The sequence below is a fragment of the Dipodomys merriami genome, unplaced genomic scaffold, assembly GCF_024711535.1.
Source record: "Dipodomys merriami isolate MVZ:Mamm:240054 unplaced genomic scaffold, mDipMer1.0.p SCAF_3, whole genome shotgun sequence".
Classification (NCBI taxonomy): domain Eukaryota; kingdom Metazoa; phylum Chordata; class Mammalia; order Rodentia; family Heteromyidae; genus Dipodomys; species Dipodomys merriami.
Window position 1 is genome coordinate 39748925 of NW_027204492.1, and position 20162 is coordinate 39769086.

The 20162-nt window shown below is 36.4% G+C and overlaps 1 protein-coding gene and 1 long non-coding RNA gene across 2 annotated transcripts in view; one reads left to right on the forward strand and one right to left on the reverse strand.

Annotated features, from left to right (window-relative positions):
* Positions 1-20162, forward strand: part of LOC138840153 (uncharacterized) — a 76359-nt gene that overhangs the window by 10256 nt on the left and 45941 nt on the right. The gene's annotated exons all lie outside the window — the stretch shown is intronic.
* Positions 13030-20162, reverse strand: part of Nrk (Nik related kinase) — a 128157-nt gene continuing 121024 nt past the window's right edge. The window contains exon 27 of the mRNA XM_070039989.1: positions 13030-16175. Within this exon, the coding sequence (XP_069896090.1) occupies positions 16080-16175 (96 nt within the window). The 3' untranslated portion in view covers positions 13030-16079. The remainder of the gene's footprint in view (positions 16176-20162) is intronic.

The following is a 20162-nucleotide window of genomic DNA, read 5'->3' on the forward strand; positions in this document are numbered from 1 at the left end:
CAAAGGCTGTGTACATATGACCACATGAGATAATGTTAAGCAAAATGTACCCCAAGACAGGGATACAAGTGATTTTTTCTTTCTTACTAGTATTTTAATGTACTTACAATGCACTATGTGATTCTTTTGTTTCTTTTGTATGTTCTTCCCCCACAGTATAACCCCTGTTCTCACTGGATTTGATGCCGGGGTTCTGCACCTTGTATATACATTTTTGTAATTTGGGGAGGGGAAGGGATATTGGGGAACACTTAAATGGGGATGCAGGCTGACTCATTGTGACGACGAGATGTACAGGACACTATGTTGAAAATGAACTTTATAATGTTGGGTGGGGGGACAGGAGGAGATGGGGAGGTGGGGAGGGAAGTGATGGTAGGGGAAAACAAAGGAGGAGGTAACAATGCTCGCTACGAAATGGACTCACTACCCTACTCATGTAACTGTAACCCCTCTGTACATTTTTATAATAAATATAAAAATAAGACAAAGAAATATAGGCTCAGAGGGTGCAGAAACTTTCTCAAAGGAATGTGGATGTTTAGGAATGAACACAGGATTGTCTCATGCTGGAACCTCTCTTCTTCTCCTCCTCCTCCTCCTCCTCCTTCTTTTTTGATGGCCCTAGGCCTTGAACTTCGGCCTGAGTGCTGTCCCTAAGCTCATGTTGCTCAAGCCTAGCACTCTTCCACTTGATCTACAGCACCACTTACGGCTTTTTTTTGTGATTAATTGTAGATAAGGGGCTCATGGTCTTTTCCTGACTGGGCTAGCTTTGAACCACTATCCTCAAATCTGAACCTCCTGAGTCACTTAGATTATAGGCATGAGCCACCAATGACCAGCTGAAATCCCCATTTTTTTGGGGGGGAGATCCAGTCATGGGGCCTGAACGCTGGGCCTGGGCACTGTCCCTCAGCTCTTCAGCTCAAGGCTAGCACTCTACTACTTGAGCCACAGCACCATTTCCGGCTTTTTTTCTTTTTGCTTATGTGGTGCTGAGGAATCGAACCCAGGGCCTCATGCATGCAAGGCAAGTGCTCTACCACTGAGCCACCTTCCCAGCCCCAAAATATCCATTCTTAACTAGGATCTTACTTTTTTCCTGAAGCAGTAATATAAAAAAATTAATGGCAGGACCAATGACCTATCGGAAAGCTCCTGTTGCAGCAGGAAGCCACTCACAAGAAGGCAATAAGCAAAACAGAAGGCAAAATAAATGACACCTACTTTTAAGGAGTCATGGGTTTCCAATAGGATGTCTCGAAGGACCTAACTGCATATTTGAGTCCCAACATCTCCATCAGAAGGAAGGACATTACCGATCCTTGATGACTGATTTTGTAAACACCAATGGAATAGCCCATTATGTACTAGAATCTTGTGGATTTCATATTCTACTTGTGGAGAAAGGAACAGCAACTAAGTAGAATGCACCAGATATTACACTGTGATAAGTACTATGGACAAGAATAAAATGGAGGGTCTAAGAATGTGGCTTAGGGATAGAGTACTTGTCTAGCATGCATGAAGGCTTGGGTTCGATTCCTCTGTACCACATAAACAGAAAAAGCGAGAAGTGGTGCTGTGGCTCAAGTGTAAAGCTCTAACCTTGAGCAAAAGTAGTTCAGGGACAGTTCAAGCCCCAGGACTGGCAAAAACAAAAAAGAATAAAATGGAGAAAAAAATGTACAGCAGTTGAGATAGAGATGTCCTTTCTGCAGGCTGGAGAAATAAGATGCTCTCTCTCTCTCCCCATCTCTCTTCCCCTTTCTCTGTCTGTTTCCCCTCCTCTTCCTTACTTCCCCTTCCTTTTACATCCCTTCTCTTCCATCTTCTTCCATCTTTCCAACGTCCCCTTCCCTCTTCTTTCTTGTCTACTGTCACTCTCTCTCCTTCTTTTTCTCTCCCCCTCTCTCTCTCTCTCTGTGGATATGCGTGACACATCACACTTCCCAGAACCCAAAACAAAACACCCCCATGAAGTCTAAGTTGATTTTTCCTACTCCTATCACTTATTTGTTTTACATCTCTGTAAATTATTAACTTTCCACAGGGAGATTTTGCAAGGGCTTGTTTCTATCTGTACCTCCCCTTGCACCCTCTTCCACCTCACTATGGCTATTGAGTTTCTTTTTTCTCTCTGGCTACTACCAAATCAATTTGCCTGCTGTTTGCTAATTGTGACTAGAGGAACAACTCCATCTGATGTTGCTCCACTTACTTCCTGTCTCCAGTTCCAGGCCCTTCCTATTTGACCAGTATCAGAAGTGTTTATTTTGAAGTCATAGATAGCTGAGTAAAATCCTTGGTTTTGACTACTTCCTGGCAATGGGTACTTGGAAATCACTTAATTTCTTAATGCCTAAATAACATGAAATGGGTGTAATACTAGAGAATGCCAGGAATTGTTATCTTGATTATGAATTTCAACCCAGAATGTAAATCAAAGCAACTTTTCTCATGTTAAAACATTCAAGGGGCTAGATCTGCCAAGAATTAAAGTTTGAATACATCATTACTGAGTAAAGAAAAAGGCATATTAAATTAAATGTAGAGGGATAAGTCATAAATACTATGAACTCAACACAGATTGTGCAACTGAGGATTGCAGTATACAAATGCATCCTTTCTTTCTTGTCATAAATATATAGCAATTTCTTTTGATGAGGATTTTTTCTATTTCTTCCTAAAGCTGGTGGTTAATTTAGCTCAATTACTATAGAATATGAAAAATAATATTAATGGATTTTAAAAGTGCATGAATATTATAGATTCTAGAAGTAGAGTTCAATGAAGTAACTGATGCAATGTTTAGAATGATTGAATTTGTTGTGAACTGGGTAAGAAATAATTGTAAAATTTTAGGTAGGATTATTTTGGAAAAAACTATAAGTGTATGTAGATTGCTAAGCAGTTATAAACATGAATTGAGTATACGTACGTTATTTTTCAACAACCAAAGCATCACTTTTTCCTTTGCTAATTATGCTCCAACACCTATTTTTTTCCTTAATAATAAGGGAATTTAAATCAATGATTCTATTGGCAAGAGGCAGGCATGTGAAATGAGTCTGGATAATCTGCTGCTTGATTGAATCTTTAGCATAGGGATAAAAAGACTAAATGTGTATGGAAATGATGTGAGATCCCAGCAATTAGCCAGTAAGTGTCTTTATCAAGCCAATCATTCTATGACGCCTTTGCCCATTCCTAGGCCACTTCTCCATTTTCTCATTGGTTTTCTGACCTTAATGTTACTGCAATAACTTTTTGCTTGTTTGAATTTGCCTAGTTTGTATTCTGTTTTTTTTTAAGTTTTCAAGATTTTCAGTAGAAAGTCTATAATAATGTATCAATGATGGACATGGCCAGTGGTGTCAGAATATGGATCTGAATTCTGGGCCTCCAGTTGCTAATTTGGGAAAAGGAGGTAATAAAATTGTGACACCTATATCATAGAGGATTTCTTTGTAAGTGCTCAATAAAAGTTAACTTATAATTATGTAACAATGTTTATGCCTTTAAAAATTAAGCATTCTTTTAAAAGCTATCTTTATTGAAAAGATGATGAGCAGGGGGATTACAGTTACATAAGAATGGTTATGAGTACATTTGTTTTTAAAGACCATTCTTATCCTTTCTTCTTTTACTACTCTGTCTCAAGGATGAGTCTCTTGTTACAGGAGCAGCAACTAGACATGGGATTTTGTTGTGCCAATTACAACAATGGGTTAGAGCTACTGCAGAACTGAAAGACACAAAAATCCTTAGCTGGATTTACATGTGAAAAAGCCAGAATCATTCTTAGGAAGATGGTGAACATTTAAATTGCTTTTCAATAACATTTGGCGATTGGATGATCAGTGTGGGTGGTTCATGTCTATCATCCTAGCTGCTCTTTTTTGTATTTAAAATATTTTTTTATTATTTTTTATTGTGAAAATACTGTACAGAGGGGTTACAATTACATGGGCAAGATAATGAGTACATTTCTTATCAAGCATTGTAGCCTCCTCTTTTGTTTCCCCTTCACATCCCTTCCCATCCACCCCCCCATGAACCCCCCCATCCTCCCCGCCCCCCCCCCCAAAGTTGTAAAGTTCTGAGGTTTGAACTCAGGGCTTCGTGCTCTCACTCAGCTTTTCTTTGTTTTTGTTTTTGTGCCAGTCCTGGAACTCAGGGTCTAGGCACTGTCCCTGACATTCTTTTTTTTGCTGAAAGCTAGTTCTCTACAGAGCCACAGAGCCATTTCTGGCTTTTTGTTGATTAATTGGTCTCACAGACTTTCCTGCTCAGTTGGCTTTGAACCAAAATCCTCAGATCTCAGCCTCCTGAGTTGCTAGCATTATAGATGTAAGCCACCAGCACCTGGCTTATTTTGCTTTTTAACTCATGACTGGAGCTCACTTCCAGCTATCTAATACTTAACTAGAAATAAGACTCCACAGATGTGTCTGTCTAGGGCAGGCAGCTCCAAACTGTGATCCCGCCAGGAAAGTCTCTGAGACCAATTAATCAACAAAAAGCCAGAAATGGCTCTATGGCTCTATAGAGAACTAGCTTTGAGCAAAAAAAAGAATGTCAGGGACAGTGCCTAGACCCTGAGTTGCAAGACTGGCACAAAAACAAAAACAAAGAAAAGCTGAGTGAGAGCATGAAGCCCTGAGTTCAAACCTCAGTATAGGCACCTCCTCCTCCTCCTCCTCCTCCTCCTCCTCCTCCTCCTCCTCCTCCTCCTCCTCCTCCTCCTCCTCCTCCTCCTCCTCCTCCTCCTCCTCCTCCTCCTCCTCCTCCTCCTCCTCCTCCTCCTCCTCCTCCTCCTCCTCCTCCTCCTCCTCCTCCTCCTCCTCCTCCCCCCCCCCTCCCCCTCCCCATCATTATCATCATCATCTTCATCCTCATCCTCATCATATTTTATTTTTGGACTGAAGAATTTTATTTATAGTGTGATAATTTAACTTTCTGAGGCCAATAGTTTCTTGTTGAATTAGTCAAAAGAATTTAGGGTGTTTATATATAAACATGGCATGGGCTCAAACAATATATCTTTCTGCAGCAATATATCTCTGGACAAATTTTCCTCCAGGTGACTTCATATTTCCTCTTTCTATACATATTTCTCTATTGCTCTTTGTAATCAAATATTCATCACCAACATTTATATAGTTAAATTTTGACCTGCATTTTCCCTATAGCTTATAGCATTCTTATTGGACTGTCACAGAACACTGGATCATTTTGCTAGTATTATTTAACTAGTATTTACTTTGAAAAGACTGAAGCAATTTTAACTTTTTCCATTAATCTTGGCTCTGTTTTGCATCTTGTAGGTCCAATTTTACCTCCTTCAGAGTTCAAATGCCTCTTTTCCTATTGCTAGAGTAGGAAACCTCTGCTTTCAGTGACAACTTTAGTAATAAGATTTTGTTCATATCTTTTCTAATTTCTTTTAATATTTTTGATTATCTTTAAATAGTTGTACAAAAGGGTTTCAATTTCGCTTTATAAATACTGGTCAATGTCACCCCTTTCATCGATTTCTTCCATCTCTCCCTAATGTGTGTGTGTGTGTGTGTGTGTGTGTGTGTGTGTGTGTGTGTGTGTGTGTGTGTGTGTGTGTGTGTGTGTGTGTATGTATTTATTGGTATCAATACCTATAAATATATGCTGATATATAGATCTATAGAGAGATTTTAATTGTTTTATTTTGAATTTGTGCACATTTGTAATGCAAGGTGGTTTCACCGTAATATTTCCATACATGCACACAGTGTATTTTTCCTTCATCCCTCTTTTAAACTTCATTTGGTGGGTTTCACTATGCTTTTATGATGTGTGTATGTGTATATGTCTGTCTGTCTGTGTTGTGATAAAAGTACCTTTACTATCAAAGTAGTTTGCTTCCCATCTGTTATTATTTCGAGAAATGTTTTTCTGAAGTTCCTGCTTTGGCCAAGTGAGGGGTCTTGGCCCTGGTTAATTACATGTTAGTTACATCCTCATCCTGCTATACTTTAAGACATCCTATTAGAAACTCCTTAAAATTTAGTTACATTATTAATGAAGCCACATCCTTTTTCAGATTGTGAACCTGTGCTCAGCCAATGAGAACAGATGGACAGGGTTTGCTGGGTTATGGGTAAAAGTGTGAGCATCCTGCCTTCTCTGAGTGCTTGCTTGCCAGATTTTTGGTTGATGGTGCACCTTTATGCAGAAGTAAACGTTACCTTACTGAGTTTCTTTTGTGTTGGGATCCTTATTCTTATGCAACCCCCCAATATCCAGAGCCATTTCAAATGGTGTGTGTATAACATCTTTCACAGTTTAAGGACTTAGCTTATACAAATGTGTGAATGAGAAGTATGAAATCTTTAAAAAAATGCCTACGAGATAGAAACTTGTGGCTGGGGGCCGGTGGCTCACGCCTGTAATCCTAGCTACTCAGGATGCTGAAATCTGAGGATCGGGGTTCAAAGACAGCCCGGGCAGGAAAGTCCGTGAAACTCTTATCTCCAATAAAGCACCAGAAAACTGGAAGTGGCGCTGTAGCTCAAGTAGTAGATATCTAGCCTTAGCTGATAGAGCTGAGGGACAGTGCTCAAACCCAGAGTTCAAGCCCCACGACCGACAAAAAAAAGAAAAAAAAAGAAAAAAAAAAGAAGATAGAAACTTGTGAAAGATTTGATGTTCAAGTCTTGATACCAAATTATTTCTTCTTCTTTTAATTGTGAGAATACCGTACAGAGGGGTTACAATTACATGAGCAAGATAACAAGTACATTTCTTATCAAGCATTGTTGCCTCCTCTTTGTTTCCCCTTCCCATCCCTTCCCATACTCCCCCCACCTGATCCTCCCCCCACCACACCAAAGTTGTAAAGTTCGTTTTTCGACATAACGACTTGTACATCTCATTGTTGTAATGGGTCCACCTGTATCCCTTGTTAACGATTTGTTTTAGCCCTTCCAAATTACTTATTTTCTGAAATATCTCAGACTTTGATCTCAAGGCCTTCGACTGAAATGTCTTACATTATGGAGGACAATATTTACTTAAAGCAATCTGGTTGAAAGAGAGTAATAATATCTTACAAATATATTCACAGCAACATATAGAGCAGTGCTTCAAGAAACAACTAGACATTGTAGCCTCTACCCTGGGTGCAAAAATGCCTTCCAATTTCCATTATGACTCTAGATAAAAAGATAATACAAAAATTAAATAGTACAGTTGGAAACCCAGTTAGTAAAATTGTATTACATATAATCCTAAAATTCAGGCATTTCCTTGAACTTGAATATCAAGTTATTATATAAGTTTGCAATTACCTAGGGGAATGGCAAATAAAATTCAGAAAGTTAAAACTCTAATCCTCTATTTGGAGACAATATGGTATGAAATGGAGTCGTGAAATTAAGGGTAGTTTATATGTATCATCCCTAGCACTTCAACACCTCACCTTCTCAATACTCATTTTTGAATAAGCCAGTAAAATATTTGGAGGAAAATAAGCCTGTATTTACATTATTATTCTTGAAGAACTATAAATACCTTGTTATTTTAATAAAATTATTGAACTCATGGTCTGTATTTCTTATATTTGATATTATAGCACCACTTAGTGGAGACAATTTTTCATAGGACAAACAGTTGTTAGAGAGGTTTTTGGCTGGCTTAAGAGATCCTAACACTAATAGGAAAATAGATATTGCTTCTATTTTCTTCTGCATTTGGTCTAACACTTACATAGAATAACTAACTTCAGTAGAAGTATAAAATCAAACATTAAGTAAGGGCAGTTTCATTAAAGCTCAGGGAAATGCCATGTTCCTTCTGATAGCATCCAGGTGAGGTAACTTCTATTTCATCCTGCTCTATTCCACTAAAAAAATAGTACCTAGATCAAAGTAGGGGGCATCAAAGTAAAAGGAACAGCTGATAAGAGGATAAAAGAGCTTTGAGGCATGGGGGCATTTATGACATTCATAAATACGACACAGGGTTTATAATCAGGGCTTTGGTGGGGGAGGATGAGGCCTTTGTTATTTTAGTTTTAAATACTACATACACACAACAAATAATTCAGATTATAAGGATCACCAGAGTATATGTGTTCCTACTTCTAGGTATTGCGTGTTTGTATGGGTATGCATGCATGCAAGGTCACCTGTTCTGGGGCTTGAAATAAGGGCCTGGGCACTATCCCTGAGCTTTTGTTTCAAGTTATAGCTCCCTTTCTAGATTTTTGGTAGTTAATTGGAGATAAGAGTCTTATACACTTTCTTGACTAGGCTGGCTTTGAACCATGATCTTCAGATCTCAGCTTTCTGAGTAGCTAGAAATACTGGCATGAGTCATTGGCACATGGTGGTACATAACTACTTTTAACATTTTGGTGTTTCTTTTGCAACAACTCTATGAATGAGAGTGAAGGGCAGTAAAAATGTGTTGAGTCATGGATTGTGAGGTAAAAGGATCTATCTCAGTTCAAAAATAAAAGATGGTGTCCACTAAAAAACTGAAGGCAGTGATGATACAGTGGGGCACTTGAAAATGAGCTTACAAAAGTTATAGCTATTGGTAATAACATGGTATATAACAGTGTATCGATGGCATAATGTGGCCAAAGTTATTGGGCAGGAAGTCATGGATCAGAAGAGAAGTTAACCAAAAAACATTTAGATAGTTTTAACATAATCAGAATTTTAAGTGTACTGTTGAATAATATGTTTAGAGAACATTTGAATTTCTCAAATTCAGTTCAAATTTATCATTAAGAGGTTAAGTGTCTTAGTAGACAACTAGGCCATGAAGTTTTTTTAGGAGGTGCCTAGGCTATGGAGTCTCCTCCTTCACTTATGGCATTTATAAAAGGTCTTGAGTGGGCAGGTTTCCCTCTTTCATCTTTTCTGCCTGGTAAAGACACAGTGGTCATTCTCTTCAGATGACACAACAATAAAACACCAAATCAAAGATTAGCCCTTATCAACTTTGTTCATACTTTGGTCTTAGATTTTATAACCTTCAGAGGAGTGAAAAATAAATTTTGGTTCTTTTTAAGTATTTTTTTCAGTCTCAGGTATTTTGTTACCACAGCACACGCTTACTGAGACAAGAAGAAATGGTGTGTTGTGGTGTGGTGTGGTGTGGTGTGGTGTGTGTGTGTGTGTGTGTGTGTGTGTGTGTGTGTGTGTGTGTGTGTGTGTGTGTGTGTGTTTTATACCATACTTTAATAAAGAGGAATAAAACATTTACAACTTGATGGGGGGAGTTGAGGGAGAGGGAAAGTGGGAGAAAAATGAGGGAGGGGGTAACACTTCTCGCCAACAACATACTCATTTCCTTACTTATGTAACTGTAACCCCTCTATACATCACCTTCATAATAAAATTTAAAAAACCAAAAAATTTAATAGCAATAGATTTAAAGAGGGGGCTATCAGGAAGAAAGGAGCAAAGGTTTAGCAGAGGGGATTTGAGGAAGCTGCTACTTAGTGAAAAGGAAGGAATATGTACACTAAGGAAGAGATTATAGAAAGTGGTAGGAAATGATTAGGAATTTTTGGCTTTTCCCATTTAATTTTTTGCTTATGTTAGATTATTAAACACAGGTGGATAGGAAAATTAATTTTAATCTTTTAGTTCTAATTTTTTCCCCTCCACCTCATACAGTATTCCTTATTCTTGTGAGTAAAGAGGTTTTATAGAGAAGCTAAAGAAAAATTATTTCAAAATGTATTGCTATTAAAAAAACTAATTTCTTTAGCATGATTATATTTGGCGTTTCTCAAAAGGAAATGGAGAGGTACATTCATTTTACAAGGGATAAGGTGGGGCAGGAATATAAGGACTTAGAGGAGAAAGAGAGGTACAGCAGCTCTGAGAAAGGATAGAAGGAATTAGGGTTTGTAAAACAGGACAGAATCACACATAATCAATATCAAGGAAGTTAGTTTTCTAAGGCCTTAGGGGTGCTGATTTAACAAATATTTCCATTACAACCCATGTCTTGGAAGCTGTAGAGTCACAGAGACTAGGTAAGCATTAACCATAACAATGTATGTGAGTGAAGACCAGTGATGGAGTTTTCTACTGTATGCAAGATACCCATGTCCTTTATATAACTGTAGTAGATGAAAGAGGAAAGCCTCAACAACATTAGTTTTCAATTTTCTCTCAGATTATCAAGATGAGAATAGGAGTCCAAATAACTGTACATATATATCTGGGTTTTGCATGTTCGTGTTTAGAAAATAAAACTCATACTTTATTTTTATGATATTTCATAATACGTTTTATGAAGCTCACATTTCTCAGCTTGTTATATAATTTTAATTTCACTTGTGGGGAGAAGCTTTTCATTTTTTGTATTTCAATTTACTTTGAACTTCATGATACTTATTTCTGACTGTCTCATTTTGTGAGAATCATCTTAATGGTGTGTCTATCTGCCCATCCACAGTAAAAAAACAAAAAACAAAAAAAATGTGCCAGAAAAGTGCTTGAGATATAATTGTTTATGGGAGAAAGTATATCAAATATATAGGACAGTGTATTAAAAAGCTTTGAAGACCCATAAGCATATCAGAAGATGTTACAATACGAAGTTAATCCTGTGGGGGGAAAAAGTCACATTTAAAACCAAATGTTGGATTCCAGTTGAGTGGCTTATTCTTGTGGTGTTTTCATGTAAACAATGTTTGCCATTACTCATAAACCTTGAGGAGTAACTAAAGGCTCATAGTGGCTTCTTTGTGTTTCTTTAAAAGGTAAGCACATAAATGTTAAAAGACAGAATTATAGAGCACTATATCTTTTATTTTCAGATTTGTGGGACAAAATCCTCCCCTGACATTTGCTTTATGTTTATTTTTTAAGTTTCCCCATAGTTTTTTTTTATTATCATCAATTAGTTGTACAGGCATTTTCCTTGCAGGCAATGTGATCAGACTCACCCTTTCTATCACTTTAATTACCACATATATGTCATGATTCTTTAGTCAAAAGGACAGAGGTGATACTTTCATGAAATAACAAATGGATTTGTGGATTTTAAGTGGTTTTAAATAAAACAGCATAAAGGATGATCTAGTCTCATAAAAGATCCCAATTTTTTCCCTGAGCTTGTATTTTTATTGAATATTTTCTTTATGCTAAGCATCAAATGAGGTATTTTGGCATATGGGGTAGCAAAGCTGAATAAAAAGGTTAACCTTATATTTATCTAGTCTTTTCTCTAAGACTGAAAATATAAGTTCATATGGAAGTGATCATTATTTTGCATCTGTTGGCATGACACATGATAAGACTTTCTAGAGCATATTTGACTTTAATTCATTAGCTAACATCATTCAATTGTTGGAGTCAGAGGAGACACAGTCCTTGACTTCAAGAATTTTAGTATAACCTGAAATGATTTATCTCCCAAAACAACTTCCTTGCAAGTGATTATTTTCTTCAGATCACTTTCTTATTTATACTAGACTGGATATACTCTACCCTATACTTCCCTCCATCCCCTATTTTATTTGTCAGTCATGGGGCTTGAACTCAAGGCCTGGGCACTGTCCTTCAGCTCTTCAGCTCAAGGCAAACACTCTACCACTTGAGCTACAGCACCATTTCCTGTTTTCTGTTGGTTTATTGGAGATAAGAGTCTCATGGACTTTACTGCCCCCGCCTGGAATTGAACTTCGACCCTCAGATCTCAGCCTCCTGAATAGCTAGGAATACAGGTGTGAGTCACCAGCACCTGGCTATATTATCTATTTACTTAGACAGCTTTATATTAGTTTTTTTAAAAAAAGACATGCATTATTGTAACAGTTTGCTTACTTCTGGTTTTCTCCATTAAATCCCCTATTTGACCTTGCACAGTGGCTGGTGATAGATGTGGTTGGATCAAAAAAAAAAGAATCTCAGTATAACTCAAGTGTAGGTAAAGGCTTTGTAAACAAATAATAAGGTTCTTTTAGATGGGGAATCAGCGTTGAAAAAAGTATTTAATCAATAGATTTTTTTTCAGCACTGTGACTCAAAAATTAACTCACTGAGTCTACTCATGTCCTGTCTTGTGCTTGTGCTTTGGTAAAGGCCTTCAAGGATAATGAGCTGAGCCTCATTCTGTTCCAGCTAATTGTGAATTGTGATCATTCTTTTATCCTTTGGCTCAGAACACTATCCCTTAAAAGAAGTTGAAATTAAAGTGGAATAAATCAATATGGTTGAATGAAACACTTTGAAATTACCCTCTAAAAGCCTGGAAAAGAATCATGTTAGTGTAGGTATTCTAACTTCTGGATACCTGGCCATACTTAAACACATTATGTATAAGTTCAGAAGGCTTTAATGGAACAGCATGATGAACATTTCTCCTGAATGTCCTGAAATGATAGGAAGTACAAGAATCATGCTTCTCATGCTTCATGCTGAGAGAAGTGATGCTTTTTTGGTCCCAATTGAAAGGATCAGCTTCGTGGATAACTTGGCATGTAATGTTACCTTCTGTTTCTACTATCAGTCTTTACAAAACCTGTCCTTTGTATAGGGCTCTTCCTCTTTCCTTTCCACTAGACTTAGTTAGGATGGTAGGTGAGGCAACAGTAAAACTTGCTGGCTTTTTACCATATCATGTCTCATATGTTTAAGAAAAATTTATCAGTTTATAATTTACTCATTGTAGCTAGAAGATTTTTTTTGGTCAGTTGTGGGGCTTGAACTCTAGGCCTGGGTGCTGTCCCTGTGCTCTTCAGATCAAGGCAAGCGCTCTACCACTTGAGCCACAGTGCCACTTCCTAGAAGATTTTTTTATATAACACTGATTTATCTCTTCTTGGTCAGAATTCTCAATACAAGGGCAAATTTCCTAACATCTTCTAATCAATAATATTATTACATAATTTAAAACATTATGTTCTTCAATAACTCCTAATTCCAAGCCATTACACAATTATATTGAAATAATGACACTGATCAATAACTTTTGAAAATTTTTATTTTTAAAGATTGAAGAATACGTTCATTATAGAATTTCTGATTAAACAATTAGCAGTCTCAAAGATTGTTACAATATTTTTAAGAGTATAGGTTGGATATAAGTTGTTTAAAAGAGGCATACATTTTTAGAAACAAATTGAAGAGTACTTAAAAGATCCCATTGCATGTGTGTGGCATTCCTCAGTTTATGTATATCATCTAAACTAGTTGACTCTTGGTAAAAAAAATTACTTAGTGATTGCAATTTATCTCAAAACTGGTAGTAATAAAAATGTTGCAATGTTTGTACTCTAATGTGTTACTGAATACATTAAAATTTGTGTATTATAATGTGTTATTGAAAGTATTAAATTGTGTGCATTCTAATGTGTTTTACTGAAAATAGTAACTGTGTGTGAAATAGAGAAGAGGAAGATGAAGAGAGAAGGAGGAAGGGAGGGAAAAACAGGGAGAAAGGAAGAGGAAGAAGGAGAGAGAGGAGAGGGAGGAAGAAAGAAAAAGAATACATGTGTGATTCCTGCATATTTTAACATCTAAATGATTACACTTTCTTACTGTTTCCTCTCCGGTTCTTACCTTCCTTTAACTGACTCAACCACTCAGAAAATTTTCTCATCAACTATGTTTTAGCCATTATTTTCTAGTTTTCATATATTTCCAATAATGTGGTTTATTATGGAAAATGGCTTTGGTGAGAAACAAAACAAAACAAAACAAAATTTCACTAAAATAAAGACAAACAATGCCGCTCACAACCTGCTAAATCTTCCATGCTTCAAACAAAATGACTAGGGAAAACTGCCTTCCAGAAAATTCATCCCACCCTTCTGGGAAGGGCTAGAGCTTCCAGGTGTTGTTACTCTAAGTGATGTAGAGATATAATTTCTTCCATCTATTACGAAGCACCCAGCAAGGTACTTTTAAGATTTCATTGTCCCTTCACTTTCTTATTTCAGTTAGAAAAGGATGTAAATCCTGACTGATTTGCATCTCTATTGGAAATGTCTTTTACCTATGAACGATTTCAAATAATGTCAATCTTTTCTATATGGCTGCTCATTTCATAATCTCCCTTCTTGCTATGTGCCTAGCTTTCTTTCTTCATTAGCATCATGTCCTTTAAAGCTCAGTTATACATTTCCACTCTTTCATGTGTGGTTGCTTTGGAACATCTCAAAGATTCTCTTCACTCTTGCCTATGTTTGCTGGATAAGCGCCACAGAGGACAACGGGAGTTGACTTTCTAAACTACTTTTAACTATATGATTTTAACTTTGAGTACATATTATTAAAAAAAAAGAATTAAAAGACTTGCTCCTACATACTACATAAATGAGAAAAAAAATCTGAAATTCAAACATAGCAAGCTCCATTTGCTCAGCAATGAGGTACTTGCACAGAGTTCCCCATGGCCTATTGGTGTACAAACATAATAATGTACACTACCTCTATGAAAATATTTTGAAATAGAAGTTTGTTTTCCTTTGCAAAACGATTGCATTTAAAAAGTCGTTTGTGTTGTAAACACTGAAGGATGAGCCAGTTGGAGAATCACATTATTGTATCACAGTAACAGAACGTGATTCACATTTATTTCTTTAGTTAACGGATTCAAGTTCTCCTACATTCTCAACTCTGAGTTACTACACTCTTGATCTTGATAAAAGTTTTTAAGAAAATCCAAATCTTCAGTTTTGGCACTTGGGTGCCAAGAAATGATGTGCTATCATGAATTCACATGTAATCAGCTGCTTTTGATTTTTGGGTAACAAGGTAGTTTAAAACTTATTGTCCTGCTAGCACCCATCTAAAGATTTTAGAAGCAGAGCTAGAGGAATTCTTAATGAGGTATACTTTGTGGTGGTTCTGTTGCTTCTTGCCCCAGAACTAACCTTGGCATTGAGGATGGATATGTATTAATTATGCTTTTCACCAGGTAGCAGTTACTATAGGTGACTAAACATCACCTATCTATGGCGTCTATACCATTTTTGAGTGATGGGCCTAGCATGACTTTCACTATTCTAACTTTACAGATGTAGATATGTTTTTTCAAAATCTTCATTTCATTATAGCACTAAATCTGGGTTTGAGTAATCTTAGTTACTGATTTTACAGCATTTGAAATATGAAATTGTAAGTATTCATCATTAAAGTCTTTTGTTTTATGTTTTATCATTTTTTGTTGTTTAGTAAGTGGAAAATTTTAAACACTTGAATTTAGGTTTGAGTAAATATTTGGTGCTGTGTGAATGTCATATTATTGGCCAGGTAATGATTTTGAAAAAAATGGCTAATTTTGGGCACAGAATTTGACGCCTACTTTAAGTATTAAAAAGAGAAAACTCTTTCTACAGTACATATGTATTGAAGTTCAGTTCTGTATTCAGGCTTACAAGTATATAATTTAGTGATTTGTAAAAATAGCTATTGCACATCTTTGAGGATTCCGAGGAAAATCAAGCATATAAACCCTCCCGTTTTTCTTCTCATAGGGAGAAAACCAGTTGAACAAGGAGTAAAGAGGAATACAACTGGCCTTTGACTATGATCTTACTTGGGAGGAGATGGAGGATGTGTCCTCATTTATCACTTCAAAGTACTCTGGGCATGCAGGTTGTTCAACCATAGTCTAGACTATCACATAGTCATTACAATCTTTGTTTCTTTGAAAAAAATCATGGATAAATTTAACTTTTTTCTCCTCTGGAGAAGTTTTATTCATGGCCAATTCATTTGTTGGTAATCTAACTCATATTAAGATTTTTTACTCAGTATTGTAAGTCTGAATACAGATACTGTCCAAACTGACCTAAGAATAATGTTTGAATTCACAGTAACAAAAGTTACAAAGTTTGTGCAAAAGACATTGTACATCATTGGAGTACATAGAGCTTGCTATTGTTAATTTTATATATAAAGCTGCATTTCTCATTAAAACTACTCTGTGCTACATTAAAAGTTAAGGTTCTGATTTAATTTTTTCTCTAGCAATAAAAGAATGCTCATTTAATCTCAGAAATGTGAAGATGCAATTGAATATGTATCATAAATGTAGATGTAACAAATCACTGGAATCTTTTAAAAACCATAATTGCTTTGGAGGTCTTGAAGTTTCCCAAGAGTCATGAAGTACACTCGGCTGTGGTGGTTGCGCAGGGTAGAGGTAAAAAACACCTTTAAAAAGAAAAAGACACCATCAGTAGATAGTACATTGCAACCAGATATATAATAAAGTGTTGAGTTACTACTATATAGCTATAATGTCAACTAATCTGCATCTCCTAATTAAAATGCTATTTTTTTCCTCAGAGAATGATGGTTTACATTAGTTTGCAGTATAAATTATATATTTACAAATAAGGTCTTATTGTGTTCTATAGAGTTGCAATTCACTTAAGTAAAATTATTTTCTGTAGGTGGCATTCAACTACTGAATTTCTCACTTAGATTAGATTAACAATTCCTTGCTTTAAAATCTACTTTTACTCTAATTGGCTTTTCTTTTCTTTTTTTTTTTTTTTTTTTTTTTTTTAATTGTATTTTATTTTATTTGAGAACATACTGTACAGAGGGGCTACAATTACATGGGCAGAATAATGCATACATTTCTTACCAAGCATTGCAGCCTCCTCCTTTGTTTACCCTTCACTTCCCTTCCCTGCCTCCCCCCTCCCCCCACCCAATTTTACCCCCCTCCCCCCACCCAATTATACCCCCCTCCCCCCCCCACACCGAAATTGTAAAGCTGGTTTTGACATGACATTTTGTACTTCTCATTGTTGCAACAGGTCCACCTGAATCCTTAAACGATTTGTTTGTCCCCATCTCCTCCACATGATATACTGACATCAAATATAGTGAAAGCGGGGGTTACACTGTGGGGGAGGGACATACAAAGCAACAAAGAAATAATCTTATAAATGCATTAGAAATACATGCATGAAAGAAACGAAAACATTAAAATACATATTTAAGGGTTCATTTTCCTAACATCACATTATCTGGCCTTTTCCGCTTGACTCATACCTATACTAGATATTGCAAATAAGGGAAACCATGGGACCTATGCTTCTTTGGGCCTGGCTTACTTCACTTAATATAATTTTTTCCAAACCTTTCCATTTCCTAACAAATGGGGAAATGTCATTCTTTCTGATGGAGGCATAGAATTCCATTGTGTATATATACCACATTTTCTTGATCCATTCATCTACTGAGGGGCATCTGGGTTGGTTCCATATCTTAGCTATGGTAAATAATGCTGCAATAAACATAGTTGTGCTGGTAGCTTTAGTGTGGTCTTGTTTGTAAACATTTGGGTAAATGCCCAAAAGTGGGATTGCTGGATCATAGGGGAGATCTATGTGAAGTCTTTTGAGGAACCTCCATACTGCTTTCCAAAGTGGTTGAACAAGTTTACATTCCCACCAACAATGAAGTAAGGTTCCTTTCTGTCCACATCCCCTCCAGCATCTGTTGTTATTAGAGTTCTTGATTTTTGCTGTTCTAACTGGAGTGAGGTGATATCTCAATGTTGTTTTGATTTGCATTTCTTTTATGGCTAGGGATGTTGAACATTTCTTCATGTGTCTATTGGCCATCCTTCTTTCTTCTTCAGAGAAGCTTCTCTTTTCATATAAAATTATTTGGATGTTGTTTACTGTTGCAGCTGGTATCTGAGTAGCTACTGCAAATTTTGCCTTGGCACAATTTTCTATTTAAATGAAATTGACTGACCTAAATATATTGTTAAAAGGAGGCAAACCCAAAGGATTACAAGGACATGTTGTTCAATGTGAGTAGTTCCATGAAGAATATTAGATGAGAACACAGACATAAATATCTAATAGATGCCCCCTTCTTAGGAATAAGCTTATTTATATTCACAATGGCTTTAATTAGGAAAGTCTGAGAAATAATATTGATGAAGATAAGATAGCCTCGATTTAACATAGTTTATGTAACAAATTGTAAGGTAATTTACTATATACATATTACATAAAATTTCATGCTCGAACCTAAAATGCTTTTTACTAGTCTTGGAGATGAAAGAATTCAGTAAGGATCAGAAAGACCAATCACATTTCTCCAGTTCTTGTACATAGTTAGGTTGCAGACTCTGGACTGTTTCCTAGGTCTATCTGACCTCCAACAGTCATTCTTGCCATCACGTTATATTGAAAATTGGCCGTCTCTGATGATGTGCAGTGCTTTACCCTGCTTGTTCTGGCATTAGCGTGAGTCTTGTGTAGTAATTTCTAATATTTTTTTATTCCTAATATTGGTATTTATCACAATTTTATTTTCATACCATCTCAGAATGGTAATGATTTTATGTAACAACCTTGTTCATCTAATGATTTGAAATGCTTGTTGAAGCTGATTAAATTACACAAGTCATTGCCAAAACTCAATTATATTTTAATTTCCAACAATAAACATCATAATACATACCTGTTAAGGTAAACTGAGATAACTTTTAAACTACCAAGCACAAACTCTAACATATATTTAGATTCTTGGTAAACATATTTTCCTTCTGGAAATGCATTTTTATTCCTATAATACATTGAAAGCCATAGAGACTGATTTGCAAACAAACCCCAAAAAAACTGTTGCCAAAGATATTGTGACAAAGAAACCTTCACAAATTACTGGCATAGCCATTAAAGAGAATAGTGTGGAGGTTCATCAAAAACAGAAAGAACAGTGCTGGAGGAATATCAATATCAAATTTCAAACTCTACTATAAAGCCATAATAATCAAAACAGCTTGCTACTGGCACAAGAACAGACCTCAGGAACAATAGAATCGAATTGAAAACCAGAAATGAACCCACAGACCTACAGCCATCGAATCTTCGATAAGGGAGCTAAAAAAAATAGAATGGAAGAAAGACAGCATCTTCAGTAAATGGTGCTGGAAAAATTGGTTAACTACTTGTAGAAAACTAAAGCTAGATCCTTATATATCACCCTGCACTAGAATCAACTCCAAATGGATCAAAGACCTCAGAGTCAAAGCAGACACTCTGAAAACATTACAGGATGGAATAGGAGAAACCCTAGGTCTCCTTGGCTCAGGCCGAAATTTTCTTAATAGAGACCCGGAAACACAACAAATAAAGAAAGGTTGGACAAATTGGATTGCATGAAAATTGCAGAACTTCTGCATGGCAAAGGACATAGCTCGCAAGATCAATAGAAAGCCCACAGATTGGGAGAAGATCTTCACAAGCCATACATTGGACAAGGGTCTCATATCTAAAATATACCTGGAACTCAAAAAATTAAATCCCCCAACAACAAATCTTCAAAGAAACAACTGTCCAATAAATAAGTGGGCTAAAGACTTAAAGAGAAACTTCTCTGAAGAGGAAAGAAGGATGGCCAATAGACACATGAAGAAATGCTCATAAAAATAGCCATAAAAGAAATGCAAATCAAAACAACATTGAGATACCACCTCACCCCAGTTAGAATGGCTAAAATCAAGAACTCTAATAACAACAGATGCTGGAGGGGATGTGGACAGAAGAACCTTACTGCATTGCTGGTGGGAGTGTAAACTTGTTCAACCACTTTGGAAAGCAGTATGGAGGTTCCTCAAAAGACTCCACATAGAGATCCCCTATGACCCAGCAATCCCACTTTTGGGCATTTACCCAAATGTTCAAAAACAAGACCACACTAAAGCTACCAGCTCGACTATGTTTATTGCAGCATTATTTACTATAGCTAAGATATGGAACCAACCCAGATGCCCCTCAGTAGATAAATGGATCAAGAAAATGTGGTATATATACATAATGGAATTCTATGCCTCCATCAGAAAGAATGACATTGCCTCATTTGTTAGGAAATGGAAAAACTTGGAAAAAATTATATTAAGTGAAGTAAGCCAGGCCCAAAGAAACATAGGTCCCATGGTTTCCCTTATTTGCAATATCTAGTATATGTCTGAGTCAAGCAGAAAAGGTCAGATAAGTTGATGTTAGGGAAATGAACCTTAAGATATGTATGCAAATGTTTTTTTCTTTCATGCAATTGTTTCTAACATATTTATAAGATTATTTCTTTGTTGCATTGTATGTCCCTCCCCCATGGTATAACCCCTGCTTTCACTGTATTTGATGTCGGTATATTTTGTGGAGGGGAAGG